Genomic DNA, 23,718 nt, shown 5'->3' with positions numbered 1-23,718 from the left:
TCAAAACTGTAAAACCTCTGCAGATTCATACTGGATTAAAGTCACTCACATGATTATTACTGTCAAAACTGTAAAAGCTCTGCGGATTCATACTGGATTAAAGTCACTCACATGATTATTACTGTCAAAACTGTAAAACCTCTGCAGATTCATACTGGATTAAAGTTACTCTATGATTATTACTGTCAAAACTGTAAAAGCTCTGCAGATTCATACTGGATTAAAGTTACTCTATGATTATTACTGTTAAAACTGTAAAAGCTCTGCAGATTCATACTGGATTAAAGTCACTCACATGATTATTACTGTCAAAACTGTAAAACCTCTGCAGATTCATACTGGATTAAAGTTACTCTATGATTATTACTGTCAAAACTGTAAAAGCTCTGCAGATTCATACTGGATTAAAGTTACTCTATGATTATTACTGTCAAAACTGTAAAAGCTCTGCAGATTCATACTGGATTAAAGTTACTCTATGATTATTACTGTTAAAACTGTAAAAGCTCTGCAGATTCATACTGGATTAAAGTTACTCTATAATTATTACTATCAAAACTGTAAAAGCTCTGCAGATTCATACTGAATTAAACTCTATAATTATTACTGTCAAAACTGTAAAAGCTCTGCAGATTCATACTGGATTAAACTCTCCATGATTATTACTGTCAAAACTATAAAATCTCTGCAGATTCACACTGGATTAAATTTACTCCATAATTATTACTATCAAAACTATAAAATCTCTGCAGATTCACACTGGATTAAATTTACTCTATAATTATTACTATCAAAACTGTAAAAGCTCTGCAGATTCATACTGGATTAAACTCTCCATGATTATTACTGTCAAAACTGTTAAAAGCACTACAGATTCATACTGGATTAAGCTCTCCATTATTATACTAGATTAATACTGGATTTATACTGGATTAAAGGTACTCTATAATTATTACTGTCAAAACTGTAAAAACTCTGCAGATTCATACTGGATTAAAGTTACTCTATGATCACTACTGTCAGACTGTAAAAACTACTCACTCTGCAGATTCATGCTGGATTAAAATTACCTCACAGTTTTTACTGTCAGATAGATTCATACTGGATTAGAGGAATAACACTATAAAACCAGTAGAGGTGAACAAAGACAACATTTTAAACCTTAAAAGCTCATTTTAAGTTTTTTTTTCATACTATAGGAGCTTTAGAGTCTAGATAAAATTGCAGTAAAGATTAAGAATGTTCTCTTTTTACTTTTGCAAATTTTGGATCCTTGTTTTTATTGATTCTAAAGAGAATTCTACTGATCTGACTTCTAACTCATACCTAAAACCGACTCCATCTGAAAGTCTATTACAACCATGTTGTAATATTCATAACATTATTATTAATACCATGCAATAAAAAATGAGTGATTATCAGAGAACAAAATACAGTATACTTCCTTCTGCTGAAATTTTATTATTTATGTTATTATAAAGATCGTCCTTTATAATAGAAAGAGATGTGGCTTAACTTACCAAAATATTCATCCAGCACCTAAGCCAATCAGAAATTGACACTTCTTGGTTATGAGTACTGTCACTACTGATCTGCATAACACTCAGTAATAAGTTTATTAGAGTATATTAAATTCTTTTAGAGGAACTTACAGTTGAATCCATTACAGCTGTTCAGTTCAGTCATGAATGTCCGGTGTGTTCCGCTTTCTATACCAACAAAGCAGCAGAATAGATGCGGTGGAGGTACTGATGAGTGACGCAGTGAGAAGGCCTGACCACTTCCCCTGTTACACTTTTTTCTCTGAAAGCATGTGTGCGGTTTTGGGGGCCTGGGGCTCATCTCTTCCCTACAAGGGCCACTTTTGGAAACCTTTGCAACTCTGCAATAGCTTCTTCCCCCAAGCCATCAGACTTCTCAACTCAACTTCTGAACTGATGTCTTTTCTGCTACATGCACTCTCTCTCTCTCTCTCTCTCTCTCTCTCTCTCTCTCTCTCTCTCTCTCTCTCCAACCATTTACCCCAGATAAAATGGGAAGCATTTTTTTGCACAAAGCATTTGCACTAATAACCTTACTACCTCACTGGACTCAATATTTATACACACTGCAGAATTTGCACACTACCGGCCATTATTTATTATTCTCTGTCTGTACTGTGTTGTGTTGCACTTGTGTTTTTGTATGCACTGTCTATGTTGCACCATGGTCCTGGAGGAACGTTGTTTCGTTTCACTGTGTACTCTGTATGTAGTTGAAATGACAATAAAACCCACTTGACTCGACTTGACTTGACTTGACTTGACATTATGACTCCACTGGCAAGCTAAAGATTGGACACCCCTGGTCGAAATATCTGTTACTGTAAAAATATCTGATCTCCAAAAGGTCTCAAAGTTAAAGATTATTTGTTTACTTCTTTATTTCCATCTTTTTATTGCAAATGAGGATAAAAGCTTTTTCTTTCAGTCTTTCGGAGTCTTTCAGATCTTGTTTGGGCATTTTGCCCATTTTTCCTTACTTAAGGCTTCTAGTTCTGCACAATTGTAATGCAGTTCTTCAGAAGTTGTATATTTTGTAAAAAAAAAAAAAAAAAAAAAAAAAAAACCCAAAACATTTACATGTTTTATTTGTTGCATTTATATATTATATTAGAGCACTGGGCTATTGATGACAGGGTTGTGGGTTCAATACCGGGGCTCGGCAAGCTGCCACTGTTGGGCCCTTGAGCAAGGCTCTTCACCCTCTCTGTTCCCCGGCCGCCGCAGGAATGGCTGCCCACTGCTCCAGGCATGTGTGCTCACTGAGTGTGTTTCACTGGTGTGTGTGTGTGTGTGTGTTCACTGCACGAATGGGATAAAGGGCGGAAGCCAAATTCCATCCACAAAATGTCACAAATGGTGAAGATGGTTGTCTTGTCTAATGACATACATAAATATTTTTTCCATATTGGCACTTAGCTCAGCTTGTCAATCAGAGCAGCTCCTCAGCTCCATGTGACATTTGATTTTGCAGACTGTTGAATGAAACCTGACAAACCTGACATTTCAAAAGACTTCCAATAGGATCTGATAGTAGAGCTGTCCTGGAAACCTGGTCATTCAGTAGTGTTTGCACACTACGCCATCTGCTGGCCATGGGAAGAAAATCATTGTCATTATTCCAGGTTTTCAAGTTGAAGTCATGGACCGCTTGAAGATCTTTCCTCTGATTCTGACACCTTTACAGCTTTGTTATTTGTAAAATATCAGGTTTCAGCACATAACTACATGCCTGATACTTACAGATTGATGCTTAGTTCCCTGCTGAAAAAAAAAACAGCTTGTTTTTTCTCAAAAAAAAAAAAAGCTCACAGCACCAGCATAGTTGGTCACCAACAGGGTTTCAGTAAAAAAATATATTTGATAAAATTGTTATTTTATATTTATTTAAATTTAATTAAAAAACACTAGCTAGAAGTAGTCTGAACAATCAAAATACATCGCAAGATATTTATATTATGTGAACTGCAAAGATGATGTCACCTAACTGTGGTCATTTGATTGTGGTCAGTGCTTGGGCCCCGCAAGTTGCCCCTTACTTTTTGTCCACCTATGACAGCGTGAGGCTGTTGTATTTTGCGACAGTTAAAGTAGTCTACAGGGCACATTGGGATTGGACCACACCAGGGCTTCCTTAACACCCACTCCATCCCACTTGTTCACAGGAGGACCAGGTGCCAGTAGTCCTGGAGGATCCAGATAATCAGCTAATTAGCAAGCCCTTCCTGAGTTGAGGTCAACAGGGCTGGGTTTCGCTGCTCCGGACCACCCTTTTGAATGAACAGGAAACAGCTTTCACACTTACTTAATACTTGTGAATACACCCTAAGAAAAAGAGTGAGACTTCTAAACCCTGTGAGAAACCTTGTGCAGTACTCTGGTCATTCTACCGATGTCAGAAGCACATTTTCTTATAATGAAGAATTTTTCTTTTGCTTCAGATAAATCCATAATTTTGAGCAATTTAACATTAAACAAAACTATTTTGCGTATAACATGCATGTCCAACATTTCCACTGATCATTTATTATAAAACAAAATCATTCTTGAACCCAAGAGAAAAGAAATCTAAGTTCTGAAAAATGGAAATATAAAAATTACACATTGAAAAAAAAACAAATAATAAAAAAATTAAGAGGTGTACAGATTTCTTTTTATCTGAAGCGACTGTGCAGAATTTTCTCACTTTCAGCCAATCAGAACAGGTTCTGTTGTATTTTCTATATAATGCTAAGTGTATTTATTTGGTCATGAATGGGTTAACAGTCGTTCATTTTCTCAGGTGTTTTCATATTCCACGTTGTCTTCGTGTCCGATGCTGGTGGTTTCTGTGCGAGCTCTGCATTCTCTGTCTGCTCTCTCACACCTCTTCTGAATCCGTATTACATCAATGTGGATGTGCGTCACCAGGAAGATCATCACAATATCGAACAGCCAGACTGAGAACAAGAAGTAACGAATGTATCCTACAGAAAACACTCCAGAGTTAAACAACACACTGCAAATTCATACTGGATTAAAGTCACTTTACAGTTATTACTGCCAGACTGTAACAACTTTACATACTGCAGATTCATACTGGAATAAAGTCTCTCCATAATTAATACTCTCAGACTGTGAAAGCGTTGTAGATTCATGCTGGATTAAAAAACTCTTCAAATTAACTTAAAATTAATAACATAATGAATACTATCAGAGAGTAATAACTTTACATACTGCAGATTCACACTGGATTAGTCACTTCACAGTTATTACTGTCAGACTGTAGCAACTTTATATACTGAAGATTCATACTGGATTAAAGTCCATAATTAATACTCTCAGACTGTGAAAGCGTTGTAGATTCATGCTGGATTAAAATAACTCTTTAAATTGACATAAAATAAATAACATAAATAATACTATCAGAGAAGTATAACTTCACATACTGCAAATTCATACTGGATTAGTCACTTCACAGTTATTACCGTAAGACTGTAACAACTTTACATACTGCAAATTCATACTGGATTAATGTCACTTCACATTTATCACTGTAAGACTGCAACATTTCAGATTCATACTGAATATTCTTAATCTTAAAATCTTTAAATCTTAATCTAAAAACTCTAAAGATTAAAGTCTCTCCATAATTAATACTCCCAGACTGTGAAAGCATTGTAGATTCATGCTGGATAAAAAAAAAAACTCTTCGAATTAACGTAAAATAACTCAAATAAATAATACTATCAGAAAGTAATAACTTTATATACTGTAGATTCATACTGGATTAAAAACTTCATTTGTCCTTTAAGAGGTTTTGCCCTTGTACTTTCTTTTTCCCCCCATCATCAGTAGCCCACTATTGATAGCAAGTTTTACCAGCATCATTCCATCTGCTCAAATGTTCCAGTATTTTATCATAGAAGTGAGGTTCAGCTTTTATCCACCTCTGTTATTATATGACATCATGCGGTTTAACTTACCAGTATACTCATTCATGTGTCCCTAAACCAAAATCAGAAACCAAAAGCAATTATTCATTTTGTAATAAACTAAATATTATTTTAACTGATCCTTAAAATGACTGATGTGTAATACAGCTACATAACAAACGTTTGTAGAGCATTTTTTGTACTTACAGTTTTCTTCAGCACAGCAGAAGCTGAAGGTCAGTAGATATGTTTGTGCACGTCTGCATCTCTGCAATTTGTTCCCCTGAAACAGTAAATGTAAAGGAGGTGGCTTTGAAAGAAAGCAGCGGCTGCTTGAACTTTGTTTTTTGTCTCAGGCCTGAAATAGCCTTCCCCTTTCATGTAGCCACTGAAGGTCTGTGTTGACCGCTTCTGCAAACCTTAGCATATTTCACCAATGCAGATCTTTACTGCAGAATGCCACATCTCTAAGCATTAGTCACATCTTACAGATCCTCATGGTGCAATGTGAAATGTGTAAAGTTGCCAAACTTGTGACTTGTGAATATGAAGAAATGCAGAATGGTTGTGCAACTTAAGTGGTTTTTACTTGCAGGTAATTGCCAGGCTTTTGCTACGCAGTCACTGCATAGAGCTACTTTTGCTATGTGGTTGCTATGGTGTTGCCAGATGGTTACTAGAGGTAAAGGTGCACGTATTTGTCACTGCACAGCGAAATGTGTCCTCCGCATTTAACCCATCTGGTAGTGAACACACACTCACACACACACGTGTTAGGGGCAGTGAGTACACACACACACACCCAGAGCGGTGGGCAGCCAACTCCAGCGCCCGGGGAGCAGAGAGGGTAAAGGGCCTTGCTAGGCTGTTGCTGTGGTATTGCTAAGCAGTTACTATGTTTTTGCTAGGTGGCTGCTATGGTGTTTCTAGGTAGTTGCTTTGTGGTTGCTATAGTGTTGCTAGGACGTTGCTATAGGGTTCTAGGTAGTTGCTATGGTGTTTCTAGGTAGTTGCTTTGTGGTTGCTATAGTGTTGCTAGGACATTGCTATAGGGTTCTAGGTAGTTGCTATGGTATTTCTAGGTAGTTGCTTTGTGGTTGTTATGGTGTTGCATTGAGGTTGCAATAGGGTTCTAGGTAGTTGCTATGGTATTTCTAGGTAGTTGCTTTGTGGTTGTTATGGTGTTGCATTGAGGTTGCAATAGGGTTCTAGGTAGTTGCTAAGTGTATGCTGTGGTGTTGTTAGGTGGTTGATATGTGGTTGCTATGATGTTGCTAAAAGGTTGCAATGGCATTTTAGGCAGTTGGTGCGAAGTGGAAGCTGTGGCATTGCTAGATGGCTGCTAGGTTGCTGTGACACTATCGGGACAAAAGTATTGGGACACCTGCTCATTTATTGTCTCTTCACAAATCAATGGTTGTAAAAAAGAGTTGAACCTGCTTCTTTTGGAGTAACTGTCTCTACTCTCCAGAGAAGAAGCTTTCTTCTCGATTCTGAAGGAGCATTGCTGTGAGGATTTGATTGCATTCAGCAACAAAAATGTTAGTAAGGTTGGTAATGTTTGATGATGATCACCACCTCACCCCATCATCCCCAACTCTCCCCAAAAGCATTGTATGGGGCACCACCACAAGCATTGTATGGGGGGCTTTATACCCCTCTAGCCCACGCCTAGCATTAAGCAGCATGGTGCCAAGAGGTTCATGTTTATCTGCTCCAGAGAGAGTCCTATTCTATTGACAGTACTTCTCTATAGGGACTAGACAAGCTGTGTGTGTGTGTCTGTGTGTGTGTGTGTGTTGATTTGCATATCTTAAAGCAGCTGAAGACATTCATTAGAATGGGCGTCTACAAAAATGTAGATATATAGTGTAGGTGGTTGCAATGGAGTTGTTCGGTTGTTGTTGCTAGGTGGTTGCTATGGATGTTTAAAACAGATGTAAATTTATATATTTTATTTATTTATTTATTTTTTTTTAATAGAAATAATATATTTCATACAATAAACTCATAAAGGTAAATTCGGACAGCTTTGGCCGCAAACCAGCAGATGGCCTCAGTGCACCTCATTGCGCACAGCGCCATTGTTTTTCACACCCGTTTTCCGACAAGCCTCGCCTCCTGCGCTGCAATTGGCTACTGCGAGAGGAACGAGCACTTCCAGCCAATCACAGCGCAGGAGGCTTGACCAAATGCGGGTGGGGAAGAACGCTTTTGTAAGCAAAACATCGTGGAGGGAGTCGACTGGTTAATATTGACCCTTTTTTTGGACAAAGTTGCTGAAAAATAGCAGCAATAATAAATCTAGATTAGTCTGGGTGTAAAAGGCAGTTCAGGGGAAACGAGAGCACAGCTGATCTAATGTGCCTCTGTAATCACTGTCAGCTGCGAGGGTCACAAGTTTAGTCAAGTTGTGTTTGTGCGTTGAGCTTGTTTGGCTGTGGAGACGCCAGGCTAGGTGTTGGAAACATGGGGGAGCACAACCTGCTGCGAATTGTAGCCATTGTGCTGTTGCTGTTGGCTTACTCCGTGGTTTTGGCCATCAACGCTCTGGCTGGCTCTGGGAAAGGTAAGCAGACTCATGGCAGAGTGGAAACTAGGGGTGTCTCTATCCACGTTGTTGTGCGTCCTTGCGCACTTGCGTCCTTGCGTCCTTGCGCACTTGTGCACTTGAGTCCTTGCGCACTTGTGCACGTGTTCCTCGTCCTCCAGTTGAGTTGAGTTCGGTCCTAGAGTACGAAAGTCCCATTCTTGGTCAAGACTGTCTTCTGAGACACTTTTGTACTTCAGTACTTCAGTACCCTGGTATAAGTTAGTCTCTGGTCAGGATGGTAAAACTGAAAACTGGACATCAAGCCCAAGATGGATTGACAGCCTAGCCTAGTGTGTGTTTTCATCGGCGCTTGATGGACTAACCGGTCTACCAGCATGATGAGCTGGGCGTTCTGCTTAGATAGGTAGTCAAGCCTAGTGGACCACCTGTCTGGTCATGCTGGTCAACCAGTGTGGTTCCTGCTGGTCGACTGTCTTGTTTATGTTGGTCATCCTTGTCAGCAAACTTGGTCATACTTGGAAATGACCATATAACTCAAGCAAACATACCCTATGCTGACCAAGAGCTAAACTGGTCACCCAGCCTGGCCAGCTTAGATTTTGTAACCAAATTCCAAAATATAGAAAATGCAATTTCTGGTTTCTACTTTATTGAATGTAATGAAATTTGCCACCTTCTAGGAACTTTTCGAACTCTTCGAATGCACAGACCGTTGCCAGTAATGCAGAGATCACTCCTGAAGAGCTTATCAGAACTGTCTGCCGTCTCAATGTAAAGATCAGTCCTGTGTTGTCAGTCATTGTATGGTCTTTTAGGTCTGTTTTTGCGAAGTACCGGCAACGTGTCGGCGCTGTATGAGACGGAGATCACCCCTGCTGGATGGGCCTTCTCCATATGGGGATTCCTCTACACCTGGCTCCTCCTCATGAACATATATATTCTCACCTGGCTCTGTAGAAGGTAGGTGTTTTGTAGAAATAATGGGAATTAAACACAGACGCTCATTGTCAGTGAGATTAATGTTGCCTGTTGGAGTATCCCCCCCAGCAGTCTTGAGTTACTGGCAGTTGCCTCATTGCATAACAAATGGTTGACGAAACTGATGTTCTGTTCCAGTAATCATGTGTCCAAAACCTGGAAGATTACTTGTGGCCTTCTCCGCAAACAGATAATAGTAGTCTGGGAAAGATTTGAGCTCAACTGTAAGCTCAATTATTATTATTAAAAACACTAAAGGAGGGAAATTGCTAGATTTTCATGTCTGATGAGTAAGTGAGTCAGTGAGTAGAGGCTGCCTCTTCAGATGAGCCTATGAACTTACAGCCGTAACAGTAACACCACCTGCCTAATATTGAGTAATCCCCCCCCCCTTGTGCCACAATCTGACCATTCAAGTCATGGACTCCACAAGACCTCTGAAGGTGTCCTGTGGTATCTGGCACCAAGAATAACATTAGCAGCAGATCATTTAAGTCCTGTACGTTGTCTCAGCTTGTCAGCAAATGCATGTGTATAGGCATCAATGAGGGGGCGCTCAAAGCGTGATTGTATTTGTATTTACTGCGGTGGAGTAAAAGACAGACTGATCTGTATAACGCACATGTTTAGATCTGAAAAAAGTCCGTAACTACTTGGTATCTACATTTCTATATACATTTTCTTCAGGACTTCGACTGGATGGATGTACTGTAGTCCTGCAATCCTTCCTTATGGGTTTTTCTTCTCCTGGGTGGTAAACATGGTTCTGAACTGCACCTGGCTCGTCCTGTGGGACCGAGAGTAAGTTCTAACACACATTGTAATCTGATTCATGAGCTCCAGTCGACCGGGAAGCTAGGATCATCAATTGTGGTCTTGGAGGTCCAGAGTCCAGCACATTTTGGGCGATTTTTCTGCTTGAAATCTCAGCTGAGTCAACATATCAGCTAATGTTTGTGGAAACAGTTTGAGGAAGGCCCTTTTCTCTTCCAGCATGACTGACTGTGCCCCAATGCACAAAGCAAGCTTCATAAAGGCATGGTTGGGTGAGTTTGGTGTGGAAAAACTCGACTGGCCCGCACAGAGCCCTGACTTCAACCCCGTCAAACACCTTTGGGATGAACTGGGATAAACAGAGATTGCGAGCCAGGTCCTCTCGTCCTCACAAATGCTCTTCTGGATGATTTGGCAAAGCCTTTCCAGAAGAGTGGAATCTGTTAAAGCCAAACTCCATAGTAACACAGATGAATTTACCATTTAAAGCTCCCGTAGGTTTAATGTGTAGGTGTCCCAGTACCCCCTAAGGCACTGGACCTGGCTCGATTAGCCTTAAAGTGCCACTAGAACTGCTGCCTTAGCATACTAAGAGTACTGTGATCTGACGTTGTCGTATTCATCTCCTTTTCTGCAGGTTGATGATCCCAGCACTAGTAGTTTTAGCTCTTATTGCGCTCACCAACTACCTCCTGATCTTCTTCTCCTGTGTCGGCCTGCAAGCGCATGGAGCGAGGCTCAAACAGAACCACCCAGTTGACCTCTGCTGCATCCGCGTTCTGGTGTGTGCTTACGGCAGCCTACTTCCTGTTAAATCCAGCTAGTGTACAATCAAATGTGGTGGAGATGACGGATGGCTGCTGTTTGAATTGCTTCAAGTCATGTTTGACAAGCTTTGTTTTTGGCTTTAGAGTGAAGCGCTGTGTACGAACAGCCGATATAGTGGCAGCGGTAGCCAGGCAACTTCGGCTGCTGTGTGAACTGATGGTATGTACGGACGTGTGTGTGTGTCTGTGTGTGTTTCAGGTTCAGAATGGTGTTGCTGCCTATGCGACATGGACTACGATAGCCACGCTCCTCAACTTGGCCGTTGTGCTGAATCTTGCATCAGTGTCTCCCACTAATGCTGCCACTGCTTCTCTGTGCCTTCTCTTGGTGGAAGTGATTGTATGGTAAGTTGCTAAGTTGGTGTGGGCAGTTTGGCAACGATGAAATACCATCAATAACATGTAGTGACCAACACTTTAAGGACATTTGAGGAGTTATTCAGTACATGAAAGTATTGTATACAAGCAACCTGTACAGTAGAGCAGTAGGGTAAATTGTATGGCTTCCCACGAGAACAAGGGTGGACTTTATACAAACCCACTGCTTTATATTCAGTTAAAAAACAGCCATAACATTAAAATCACCTGCCCGATATTTGTAAAGGCACTCCTTGTGCCATCCAAACTGCTCTGACCCGCCAAGCCATGGATCCCACAAGACCTCTGAAGGTGTCCTGTGGTATCTGGCACCAAGACATTAGATGCAGATCCTGTTTTGGAGATGTTCTGACCCAGTTGTCTAGCCATCAAAGTGTCTCAGATACTGTGCTTGCCCATTTTACCTGCTTCCGACATCAGCAGCACCTTCAAGACTGTTCCCTTGCCACCTCATATGTAGAGGTTGTTTTTCATGGGTTGGCCTTTGGGTCCTGTAGTTCCGGTGATGGGAAATCTTAATGCGTGAGCAGACCAAGACATATCAAACAATTGTATGCTTCCAACTTTAGTGGAAACAGTTTGGGGAAGTTTTTTCTTCTATTCACAAAGGCCCTTAAAGGCGTGACTGGGTTGAGTCTGACCTCAACCCCAAACACCTTTGACATGAGCTAGAATGGTGATTGTGAGCCAGGCCCTCTTGCCCAAAATCAGTCTGACCTCACAAATGCTCTTCTGGATTAATGGGCAAAACTTAAAAAAGCCGTCCCAGAACAGTGTCCTGTGGTATCTGGCACCAAGACGTTAGCAGGAGATCCTTCAAATCCCCTAAGTTGTGAGGTAGGACCTCCATGAGCATCAGTGTTTTAATAGGAACACGTGCCATTGGAACCAAATAATGTTCTTCTCTTCACTGGTCTTAATGTTATGGCTGATTGGTGTATATGAACCTATGTATGTCATATCTGCCACTTTTGGTTGATTAAAGTGAGCCATACTCACTGGTGTGTGTGTGTGTGTGTGTATACAGGTTTGCTGTGGAGAACTTTGTGGTGGAGAAGCACGTACGCTACATCCTGACCGTCTACCCCGTTGTCATCTATGCTCTCGTCGGAAGCTTGAGCAGACACTATGACTCCACGGCTCCAGGCAGAAACGCTGTCTTCACAGGTGCGCTATTCACTGACCATTCACAGCTCCTTTCCTTTCTGCATTACAGGCCCACTGACCGTCTGTGCCACAGACCACCACAAGGTGGCGTGACTAGAATAAGGCAAGGATTAATCACACTGTTAGAAATCGAGAAAGTGCTTTCCAAACTCAAAGCTGCAAATTGATCTAAATCACTTGTAGCTCATTTAAATGAGCAGGGGAATCCTAAACCTTTGATAATTGAGGGGTTATTAATTGTACTGTTGAATTTGATCAAGTTATGCAGTCGTGTTTTACATTATTTATGTTTTTTGCCCTGTTTGTGTTAAAAGTGCAGGCCTGAACCTATTGATACAGAGGAATTGAATGAAATGCATTATGTAATTGTGTAATCCTTGTGTAATTACATTTAAATATATGTGTAATGCGAATGAAACAGATGGCAAACAGTCCATCAGTAACATCTCTAGACCTCTACAGGTTAAGTAATGAGCTTAGACTTTTCAAGATGGTGAGTGTAGAAGTAGCTCCAAGAGTGGCTGATGTATATGGCTGAGCTAGTCAAGGTCAGGCCAGGGTCACTGGTAGATAACACCATGCTAGATTGATTAGTGAGACGAGGAGAAGATTCTCTACACCACCCTTCACCACTTCTGTGCTTAGATGTTTCCCTGTTTGTGTGTTTCCACAGCTGTTCTCCTGGCGCTGGCCTGCGTTTTGTTCGTAGTCCGAGTGGTTCTGGTGATTTGGAGACACCGCTCTCAGCCTCTGTTCCAGGACGGGGTAGCTGAGGGGCTGATGAGGCCTGTAAGCACTACAGACAAGTAGCAGCACAGGTCTTCCATTACTCTAAAGATAAAGCACCACTCACCAAAGTATGCACTGTGGAATGTGCTCTTTTTTGACAGGTCGGACCATACATCAGTGCACACTCGTACATTAACACCACCAAAGAGCACTTCATTCTTTTCAAACCTGTCACCCACATTGCATTTAACGCTACAGTGTTCTGAATTAAGTAAGGCGAGGTCAAGTAAAGTTTATTCTAGTTGCACAAATTGTGACACAAGCAGATCTAACAGGGGTGCGTTACTGTGTTTGTATGTTTTATGGAACCGAGGGGTTAAAAGGGGACTAGTAATCATCAGTTTTACTGAATTCACGATTTTGTATGTTTTTGTTCACCAATCAGTGATTTCATTCATCCGTCACTACAATACCCAGCATGCATCACCCAAATACATCATACAATGCCCCCAATGGGGACAGAAAATGCTGTTTGCTAGGCTAACCACCGATGATGCTAATAAAAACAGACGTGACATTCAGCTTTCTAGCAGTAACATACTTATCAAATATCCACCCCAAAGCAGCTGAATAACCTTAAAATCTTAAACATTAAAAACCAACCATCCTGTGTTTTGGGTAATGTGTGAGTGCCATCAAGAAAAGACCATGGAGGCCATGCAATACGCTTGTGTTTATATAATGCTCATATTGGCTTTATACTACAATAATAATCGGTCAGGATATTCTGTAGACAGTCATTAGAAAATGTTTTTCTGCATTTTTGCTCATTGTTTCCCACACTGCTGCTTTCATTTTTTGGTCTGTTTTATTTGTTTGTAGAGCAAGATAATTAAATCTGAATTAGTCGTGTGGGGGAAATGTGTTCCCTCTGGTGAAATCAACACAGTTGGACAAATGATTATGGTCAGCTGTCAGAAAACTTGAGTAAACAATCATAATTAAACCAGCCAGGCATTCTAAATTTAGAGTTATACGTGGTTTGATCATCAAGAATTGAGTTCTGCTGATCAGTTTCTAACGGGACACCACGGGTCTATCTGACATCAGTGTGAAAATGGTCATGCAGCTAAATCATGCTGCAAAAATGCCAGTGTGTCTGGGTGTAAAGAGGAATTAAGATCAGCTGTGGAATTATGGAATTGATTATAATGTATGTGAGGTATGCACTTTATTTTCCACAATTTACAGTGGAAACTGTTCTTGCTGTCAACAGTCTCTTTACCAAAAATCAGTGAACATTTCCTGATATTCAAATTTTAAATGTGTTTATATAAATATATAATAAATAAAAAAACCTAAGTAATTGAAAAAAAAAATTAGACTTCTTGATATTCAGATTTGTGTATTCAGTAAAAAAAAATACAACTTTCACCAAAATATTTACCTGATATTCACATTTTAAATGTATTTATTTAAAATAAAAAATAAAAAAATGAGTAGTAATTGGTAATATTAATATTCCTTTTTATTTAAAATCCAAAATTATCCCCAAAAACTGGTCAACATTTGAGACTACTTGATATCAGATTTGTGTATTCCATCATTTAAACAAATCTGAAATTTACCAAAATATTTGGTAAAATATGATATTTCCAAAGGCATGTTTGTGTATTCATTGTTTTTATTTATCTGAATATTTATCACAATAAGTTGTGAAATTTTGTGATTGTTTCCTACCAAATTTTAATCAAATTTAATAAACTATTTGAGGTGATTTTCCACACGTTCTAATTAGCATGGCCCATGAAGAACATTTGAACCCAGGTCAGGCAAAGAGACTGATGAGAACAATTCTAAAAACCCCATTTAACTCACATAATGGAAGCAGTTCAGTGCTGACGAGTTGAGGAGTTGGCGAGAATTCTCCACAGCCGTCTCAGTCAGGTGAAAAACTACGGGAAGTGTTTGGTTGCTTCTCAAAGTGGGTTTTAAGCCAATGGCGCAATCATATTAACTCACCGGGTAAAACATAGGTCACACTCTCTTCCTTCCTTTGGAACATAAACGCTATAAATTTTACAATTACTGTTGGCTCATTCTGCTTAAATTGACTGCAAAACTGGGCAAAAATGCAGAAACATGGATACGTAAAACATGTTTGTTACGTGTGTATGGCTGTATTTAATGGATTTTTAAAAAAATCAGTATATACGCAAACTGATGCAACCATGGCGAGTTATCACACACCCAGTTTTTGTCAATTTTAAACTTTAGTCAGTTACATGCTGATGCTACATCAGGTTTGTTGGTTTAAGTCTAATTTCATGTTCAGTTTGAACGTGTTTACATATAAACATAAACTGATATTATACCATTTATATTAACTAACCTTTTCTTAATTTTATACTACAGTCATTTTATACTACAGTGCTAAATGTGTATTTGTTTACAAGTATTATTAAATATTACATGCACTAAAGGGGCACTAAATATTTTTTTCCCCTTGTTTTTTTTTAAGCTTTTATTTTCTGGCAGAGGTCACAACTGTTTCAGACTGTGAAATTAGTGAAATACTGCATTATATGATTTCAGTTAGGTTCAACCTGTTTTTATATATAACTTTTTCTGTTAAATGTTATGAATGTTAATCACACTAATAAACTAATGTGATTTCATAAATGTTTCATAAAATAACCTTTTCTTTTAGTTTTTCTTCAAATAAGATGATCTAGCCAATGACATGGCATAAAGGATAAACAGACGGAGTGATGGAGAGGGCTTTGCATAGGTTAATCATAGGCCTGTTCTTTGTGTATGAATCACTCACTTTAGTGTTGCACTGTTGCGTGATTTCTTAGAAGATAATGATCCAGTTGCAGAGACAAACATGTCAAGAAGCAGTTTGCCTTTGTTCAGAACAAGCGTCCGGAAATTCACCTCATTAAGTTACCACAAAATTACCACGTTTTTTATATTAGACTCTTTAATCAGTGCCCTTCTTTTTCCTCTTACCTGGAGGTAAAGTGAGGCGTGTTGTCCTGCCTGTTGTAAGCCCTGTAAGAATGTGTGTTGATGGCACTGGCTCTACTTTGTATGCTTTGGCTCTTCTTCTACAGGAGACTCCCTACATCTTAGTTCAGTGAAAGGAAAGAAGCTCAGAAAGAAAATTTGCCTAAAATGCAGCCAGGACATGTTTGGCATCTGAAATGTGCTACTTTAGTTTTGCACTGGAGCTATGAAGCTATATATATATATATATATATATATATATATATATATATATATATATATATATATATACTCACACAGTGTATCACAAAAATGAGTACACCCACATTTCTGCAGATATTTAAGTATATCTTTTCATGGGACAACACTGACAAAATGACACTTTGCAGAACAATTTGATGTAGTGTGCGGCGTATGGTCTGAGCACTGACAGGCTGACCCCCCACCTCTTCAATCTCTGCAGCATTGCTGACAGCACTTCTGCACCTATCTTTCAAAGACAGCATTTGGATGTGACGCTGAGCACGTGCACTGAGCTTCTTTGGACGACCAACGCGAGGTCTGTTCTGAGTGGACCCTGCTCTTTTAAAACGCTGGATGATCTTGGCCACTGTGCTGCAGCTCAGTTTCAGGGTGTTGGCAATCTTCTTGTAGCCTTGGCCTTCTTCATGTAGCGCAACAATTCGTCTTTTAAAATCCTCAGAGAGTTCTTTGCCATGAGGTGCCATGTTGGAACTTTCAGTGACCAGTATGAGAGAGTGTGAGAGCTGTACTACAAAATTGAACACACCTGCTCCCTATGCACACCTGAGACCTAGTAATACTAACGAGTCACATGACATTTTGGAGGGAAAATGACAGGCAGTGCTCAATTTGGACATTTAGGGGTGTAGTACTCACTTTCGTTGCCGGTGGTTTAGACATCAATGGCTGTATATTGAGTTATTTTGAGGGAAGAGTAAATTTACACTGTTATATAAGCTGCACACAGACTACTTTTCATTTTGTCAGTGTTGTCCCATGAAAAGATATACTTAAATATCTGCAGAAATGTGAGGGGTGTGCTCACTTTTGGGATACACTGTAGCATAATGGGAAAATACACGGCTAAATCATTACACACTTGGCTCAAATCGTTACGTTAAGGTGCTGAGTAATCTCTAGTGGACTGAGTTCTGTGATTTAAGACGTAGTACAGAATGCATTTTACATCCTGTACCAGAATCAAAATACAGCATATAGCTAAAAACGGAACTAGCGGCCATCTTGAGGCCTAAGTGTCAGAATCCACATAGGCCAGGCTGTTTTGAGATTACTCAGCTAGTAAATGTGGTTTAGGGTATGTGTGTGATTAATTAGGCATCCAGTTTGCACAATGCTGTAAGCAAGATTAGCCTATAGCAGCTCCAGCATAAGACTAAATAAGCTAGCTAGCTAACTGAGCCTCAGACGTTTGATTAATGGACTACATCCATGTTGTTTTGGAGCTGTGTGTGCTGATTTAGTTTATTTGAGTTGGTATAATAATGGTGGAGGCTAACCTTTTTTCCTCACAGTGAGAAACATGCTAACACACAGCTTGGTTCCAAGGTGAAGGAACGAGGAATGTGATGAGGAATAGAATGACAAAGAGGCCAGCTGTTACTCAATCACAAGATTTAAGGCCTGCTGGAATTCTGCGAGGCCGTGCCGGGAAATATTAATGTAGTATTAATATTAACACACTCATCTTTAGTAATGGTGATGCTATGTGAGTGTAACAGTCCTTTCTAGCGGCAGAATATGTTACTAAATGTGTTTGTGCAGTGAATGTCCTGTTAGGGGTGCTGTAGGAAGTTCTGTAAAAGTTGAAGTTCTGTGGTGTCCATTTACGTTTCTTATTTCAGTGAATATCAGGTTTATTAGGCAAACCCTTGTGAAGCTTGGTTACATTGGTGGCAGCGGTGGGATGTATGGTTTCAGCCTGTTATGGTGAACCACCTGAGACCGTTCCCCAATGTCCAGCAGGCTGATAATGCAGTAAGTCAGTCCCATTTCGCTCTCAGAGTCCATGGGGTCAGTCAGTCAGTCAAACCAAGGCTTCCGCAGTGGACCTACAATGCTGAATGCCCTCATCATGCTACAGCTTTTTCTTTTCAGCCTCAATTGTCCTAGCAAGCTATTTTGAAATTACTGTCAAATTTAACCAAAATTAAGTTGGACTTAATATTTTTCATAATCCATTTGTTTTTGCACGTTAAAATGACACAGACCCTCAGGTTGCTGCACATATTGCTGCACGTATAGCTTAATACGTTGTACTTTAGCTAACTAGCGCTCAAGTTGGCATGCATGTTTTCTTCTTTTCCCCAGCTCTTAACAGCTCTTCCCTCACAATAGTGTCCACTAGCATTCTACTTCAAAATAAACTGATTCTAAAGGCCACCGCACGCCGTCCATGTGTGAAAGTAATTGTGACGGTGATTGTGGCTTTTTTTAATTACCACATAGATTAATTTGTGCCACATTTGGGTGGTTACCGAAGAATAGCATGACATAATGCAGGACAGAGCGAGGCACAGCCTAACACTTTTGGGTGTTTGTTCAATAATGTAGTTCAATGCTTAAGCTTTTGAGCAAGGTGAGTAAATGTAAAAGTTCGCCTTGCTCGGCTCAAAACGCACAAAAGTCATGTACTAAGTCTCCTTATTAATCATGGGTGTGTTTTGGGAGTAACGTTCAATAAACCAATCAGCGTGTCATTCGCCATTCCCTTTAAGGGCCAGGTGTGGTCTGACTTTGGTGGGTTGCTATTTTAGTGTACAAGCGTTGGGCTGCACGCGACTGTGTTGACAATTCACTGCCAAGATACACAGCAATATGCCAGAAATGGACCTGGATACACCAAATTTGGAAAGACCACAACGTCCGAGATATATTCACAAGCATTGCTATTTAAACGATACAGGCGGACGGCATGAAAACAGACTGTTGGTGGGGTGTAAGATGAGCATCATGATGCGCCTTGCACAGGATGTAAGACAGGGCCCTAATGTTAGAAGCAGTACAGGGCCACTTTGCACTGGTGGAAAGTTCTGGGCTGCTATTAAGCAGGGGTTTCATGCTAATTTTATGTGTATGAACAATTCAGTAGTGAGTCTGGCACTGGTGGGAATAACTGTAAAAGGCAAAGGGGCTTATCATAACAGTAGCTAAAAAATCAGTGGATGCAAACAGAAAGTAAAAAATAAAAAGAATAAATCTTTACATTTGTGGAGAAAAACTGGCAAACAATGAACTCTCCTGAGTCTCAATGAGGAGATATGGACTTCTCGCATTGTTTATTTGGGGCGGCTTGGTTTCAACACCACATTATAACTAACCCCGCCATGTGGAGGCCAAGCTTTTGCCTGGCTAGCTGTCAATGAGAGTTGTTTACACACTTCTGAATTGTGCTACGTTACAGCCTGCGCAGCACCACAGAGTTTTATCAGGAGTTACTAACTGCACTCACACTGAAGGCTCTGGTCACCCACAGGCTTCTCTGTTGATAAGGCCATGATAAGGTCATCTGAATGCTCTTACCAACAATTAAGATTATTTTTCAGCAGCCGGTGAGCGCTGTGGAAACCCCAGGTTGACTAATGAAGCATCTCATTACACGTGTGCTCTGACATGTAGATAAGAGCTCGTGCTGGTTTCCATCATGCAAAGAAGCCACAGCAGCACTGTTCTTACTATTATTGCCAGATTGTTTAAAACAAAAAGGAAAAGAGAAAACTGAGCTCATTGTGAATCAGTACCTTTATTACAGCCACGTATGTTTTGACCTAAGCGCTATTAATATTTGCATAGAAGGAGTATATATATATATATATATATATATATATATATATATATACATATATATATATTATACACAGAAAAAGGCAAAATTACATTTGCTTAGCTTTAAAACCACCAGCTTTCACATTCGCTGTCATCACACCGTTGGTGTCTTCTGATTTCAGACATTCTGTTTTCAAACTTCTTAACTCTTTTACTCAAATCTATTTCCAAGTATGTGACGATGAGTGTGAGGAACATATTGAACCCCCCGATGCCTATCAGCAAGGTGTGAGCCCAACTGGATATAAAACCTGTACATTAAAGAAGACGTGAAAAATGAACGCTGGTTTTGCTCATATTGACAAAGATCATTTACAGTGGTTGTACATTAAAAGTTTGGGCACCCCAGGTCAAAGTATATTTTACTGTATATCCCTGTAAGTGAGTACAAGATGACATAACAATAACAGTAACACTCCGCTTAGCCAGTATAGCACCTTTTTGAAGGCCAGCTAAGGGTCTTTCAGTTCTTGTTGAGGGGATTTCCGCCCATCATTTTTATGCAAATGTCTAAGGGTGCAAGACATTCCACCTCATTTTGTGAAGTTATCATGTTTGGTATCAGTTTAATAACTTTGAGACTGAGGCGAGGCTAGCAGTGTTAGCCGAGGTAATTGCCGATTAGCATTTGGCTTCAGAGTCTCTGCATTGGGCCATTTTTCTCGGTATGGCCAGAGCCATGTCACTGATTTCTGTGGACTCATCCTGGATTTCATTGAACGCAGTCATTGCAAAATGTCTTGAACCAATTTCTGGACACTGTCTGATCATGCTAATTGTGTTCCCACAACACATCTGGCAATGATTGTCTCAACATTCAACATGTTCTGTGTTCAATTGAACACTCACTGTTGATTGTACACTGCTTGTAGTATTTAATTGTGTAGGTTTTCTCCTCATACAGTGTATAGTTTAGTCAGTGCGGCAAACAAACAAAAGAAGTAAAACAAACAAAAAAAAAAAAATAAAAAGTAGAAGTAGAAAAAAGAAAACATACCAAAAACACCTTCATAGTCATCTTCCATTTTTTTTGTCTAATGGAACAAGAAAAAAAAGCTGATCAGGTTACAAGTTTTATTGTTAAATGTATATATTATCAATAATAAAATGCCAATAAATAAAAAGTTAGAAAAAACTTACGGTTAAGATTAAAAGGGAACCAGCAGTTCTCGAGAAGGATGACAATCTAAGTGTAATTGATACCTGTTTAAAATACAATGTTTTGATTAATTCCTGGTTTTGCAAAATCTTGGTTTCACTATTTTAACTTTTTAAATGATATTAAATAATAATTGTAGTTATTCTTTATTTAACTTAACAGAAAGTTAAGTTTACATTTGTTTAAATGTGCTTTAGGAAAGACTTTATTAGACATTTTAGACTAATTTTAACATTCATCTTTAGATGAATTTTAGTTATTTTTAGTTATTTTAACACCTTGTAGAACTCAACATAAATAGAATTTATGTTATATTTATTATTTAACCCTTTATTAATTTATCCCTCAAGAAATCCACTTTTGTATGTTTTGTATGTTTTTATGTTTCAAAAATGGGCAGAAATGATTTTTTACACAATCATTTACCACCTCTTTTTATGTTTTAGAATTAAACTTTTATTTTGTTTATTAAGGTAATTAAGAATTATTAGGAATTATTCAGTTCTGTTTTGATTGGCTTCCCTGTATTTTGAATCATTAAAAAATTACAAAGCGCTGAAACACTCCAGAGAAGTTCAGTGAGACGGGCGTAGCTAAACTGTGGTAGGTTGAATCCATGCTACATTAAACCACCAGCTGAATGTTAAGTAGGTGGGGGTGCCACCAAAACAGCTCTGACCAGCCGAGGCACAAACTCTACAAGACCTCTGAAGCTGTCCTGTGGTATTTGTCACCCATCTGTCTGCAGCAGATCCTTCAAGTCCTGAATCCTAAGTTGTGAGGTGTGGCCTCCATGATCATCAGTGAGTCTTGGGTGCTCTCGACCCTGTCGCTGGTTCACCGATTATTCTTCCTTGAAGCACTTTGGTTGGTACTGACCACTGCATAATGGACACAAGACCTGCCTGATGTTTTGGAGATGTTCTAACCCAGTCGTCTAGAACATCACAGTTTGGCTCTTGTCAAAATGGCTTAGTTCCTTAAACTTGCCCATTTATCCTTCTTCCAGCACCAACATCACCTTCAAGAACTGACTGTTCCCTTGCTGTGGTAGGTTGAATAGGCGGAGCTAGGTAAATGAGTTGCTTCTTGTGACAACAGAGAAACTGAATTTAAATCAGGCTGTTTTTGTAGCTCAGGACGTCTGATTTTAAGGTTGTAATTCTCTCTGTAGCTTCAGTCTCCACCGTATCTGCCCCTCACTGTTACAGGTACTTAATGAAAAGGGCAGGGATGGGTGTCATACTGTCTTGCTAGTGTGCCACACTCTGAGATTACATTTCCCATAGAAGATTGGTGAAGAGCTTCACCCTGTCCTCTCCTAGTCTATGATTCCTAACCCAATATGACACTTCTATCCAATTTGCTTTAAAGAGGTTACAGATATGGAGCTTCGCCGCTGCAGAAATCAACAGGCCGAGTGGTGAGTCTGGAGGAAAGCCCAGGTTCCCCCGTTTCTCATTTCTTAATGGTAAAATGTCCTATGATAGTTTTCAGAACAGGGGTTTATAGGGATACTCCAGTCAATGGGTAACTGCTTCAGCACCATCTATTCTAAGGTTCTCTGTGTTCTTTTACTATGTATCAGAAAATACCTTGAAATAATTATCTGTGGTAATCAACTATGAAAGTTTTTCAGTTGAGATAAGATGTTGTGGCGGTATAAGGAGCAGCATTTCCTTCAGCTGGAGAGTGTTACTGTAGCATTGATGTACCATTACAAAAGCTCCATGCTTCAATACTGGCCTTTCTTACACCCTGCCTGCTCTGACCAGTTGAGGCATGGACCCCTCAAGATGTCTGAAGGAGTCAAGATGTTAGCAGCAGATCCTTCAAGTCCTGTAGGTTGTGTGTTTGGTCCTCCATGAGCATCAATGAGCCTTGGGTGCCCATGATTCTTCCTTGGAGCACTTTCAGTAGGTGCTGACCGCTGCATGCGAGAAAAAAACCCCAAAGAGCTGCCTGATGTTTTGGAGATGTTCTGATCCATCATGTAGCCAAGTTTGGTTCTTGTTAAAGTGGATCAGCTTCTTAAACATGCCCTTTAAAATTTATCCTGCTTCCAACACCAACTGACTGTTCACTTGCTGAATGTAGATACCTTTCCTATGACGGATGCCATTGGAACTGGATAATCAGTGTTATTTACTTAATGTTATGGCTTAAAGGTTTTAATGTTATGGCTAGTTATCAGTGTTAATAATTTAAATTAATATTTAAAATTTTTAAATTATTTAATAAACCCAGTTCAGTTGCATGCTACCATGTGAAGTAATGGAATGTAACTAGTAAAAAAAAGTAAATGTACAAGTATTAAGTTAAAATAATACCTGTGTAAAGCGTAAATGTTTAAGCGGCAGATAAGATGGACTTACTGTTGGTGTCAGTATCTCTCTCCTCACTGATGTATAGCTTTTATTGCAAATTGTTTTCAAGAGCTGCTTCTCAACTCCACCACACCCTGAGGGTTCACACTTTGCTGAGTATCAAGCCATAGTATGGGCAGACCCTCACACTTCGGAGACATTAACAGTGTGAAAGAGGCCTTGTTAAGGTCAGCTGCATGTTAGCGATGCAAGTGTTGAGGACACATCAACAGCAGTTCCTCAAACACCGTGCTCAGAGGGCTCTCTGCTGGTTCGACTCTGAGCCCCTCAGTCAAACGGCTAATGCAATCTGCCCTAGACAAACAAAGCAAAGCTTCAAGGTCGAGAACAGCTTGCTTTAGCTTGATTTCTGTTTTCTGCTCTTGGTCATGACTTGATGTGCTCCATCTGAAAGTGGTTTCCTTCCTTTATCAGCAGAAAGTCAGCCATGA

At 39.7% G+C, this 23,718-nt stretch overlaps 1 protein-coding gene and 1 long non-coding RNA gene across 2 annotated transcripts; one reads left to right on the top strand and one right to left on the bottom strand.

The window, feature by feature from the left end:
* Positions 1–4,172: 4,172 nt before the first annotated feature.
* On the bottom strand, positions 4,173–5,755 carry LOC140546102 (uncharacterized). Its single transcript, XR_011978303.1, has 3 exons — positions 5,663–5,755; positions 5,507–5,528; positions 4,173–4,507 (listed from the first exon to the last, which is right to left on the bottom strand). It is a non-coding gene; the product is annotated as an uncharacterized lncRNA (long non-coding RNA).
* Positions 5,756–7,694: 1,939 nt separating this feature from the next.
* On the top strand, positions 7,695–15,538 carry LOC140545760 (uncharacterized). Its single transcript, XM_072668730.1, has 7 exons — positions 7,695–8,024; positions 8,825–8,969; positions 9,675–9,788; positions 10,399–10,543; positions 10,788–10,933; positions 11,994–12,133; positions 12,807–15,538. The coding sequence occupies exons 1-7, from the start codon at positions 7,925–7,927 to the stop codon at positions 12,941–12,943; spliced, it is 927 nt and encodes a 308-aa protein (XP_072524831.1). The 5' UTR covers positions 7,695–7,924; the 3' UTR covers positions 12,944–15,538.
* Positions 15,539–23,718: the final 8,180 nt, after the last annotated feature.

Source organism: Salminus brasiliensis, chromosome 23, assembly GCF_030463535.1.
Source record: "Salminus brasiliensis chromosome 23, fSalBra1.hap2, whole genome shotgun sequence".
NCBI lineage: Eukaryota > Metazoa > Chordata > Actinopteri > Characiformes > Bryconidae > Salminus > Salminus brasiliensis.
This window is presented reverse-complemented; position numbering and strand designations above follow the sequence as displayed.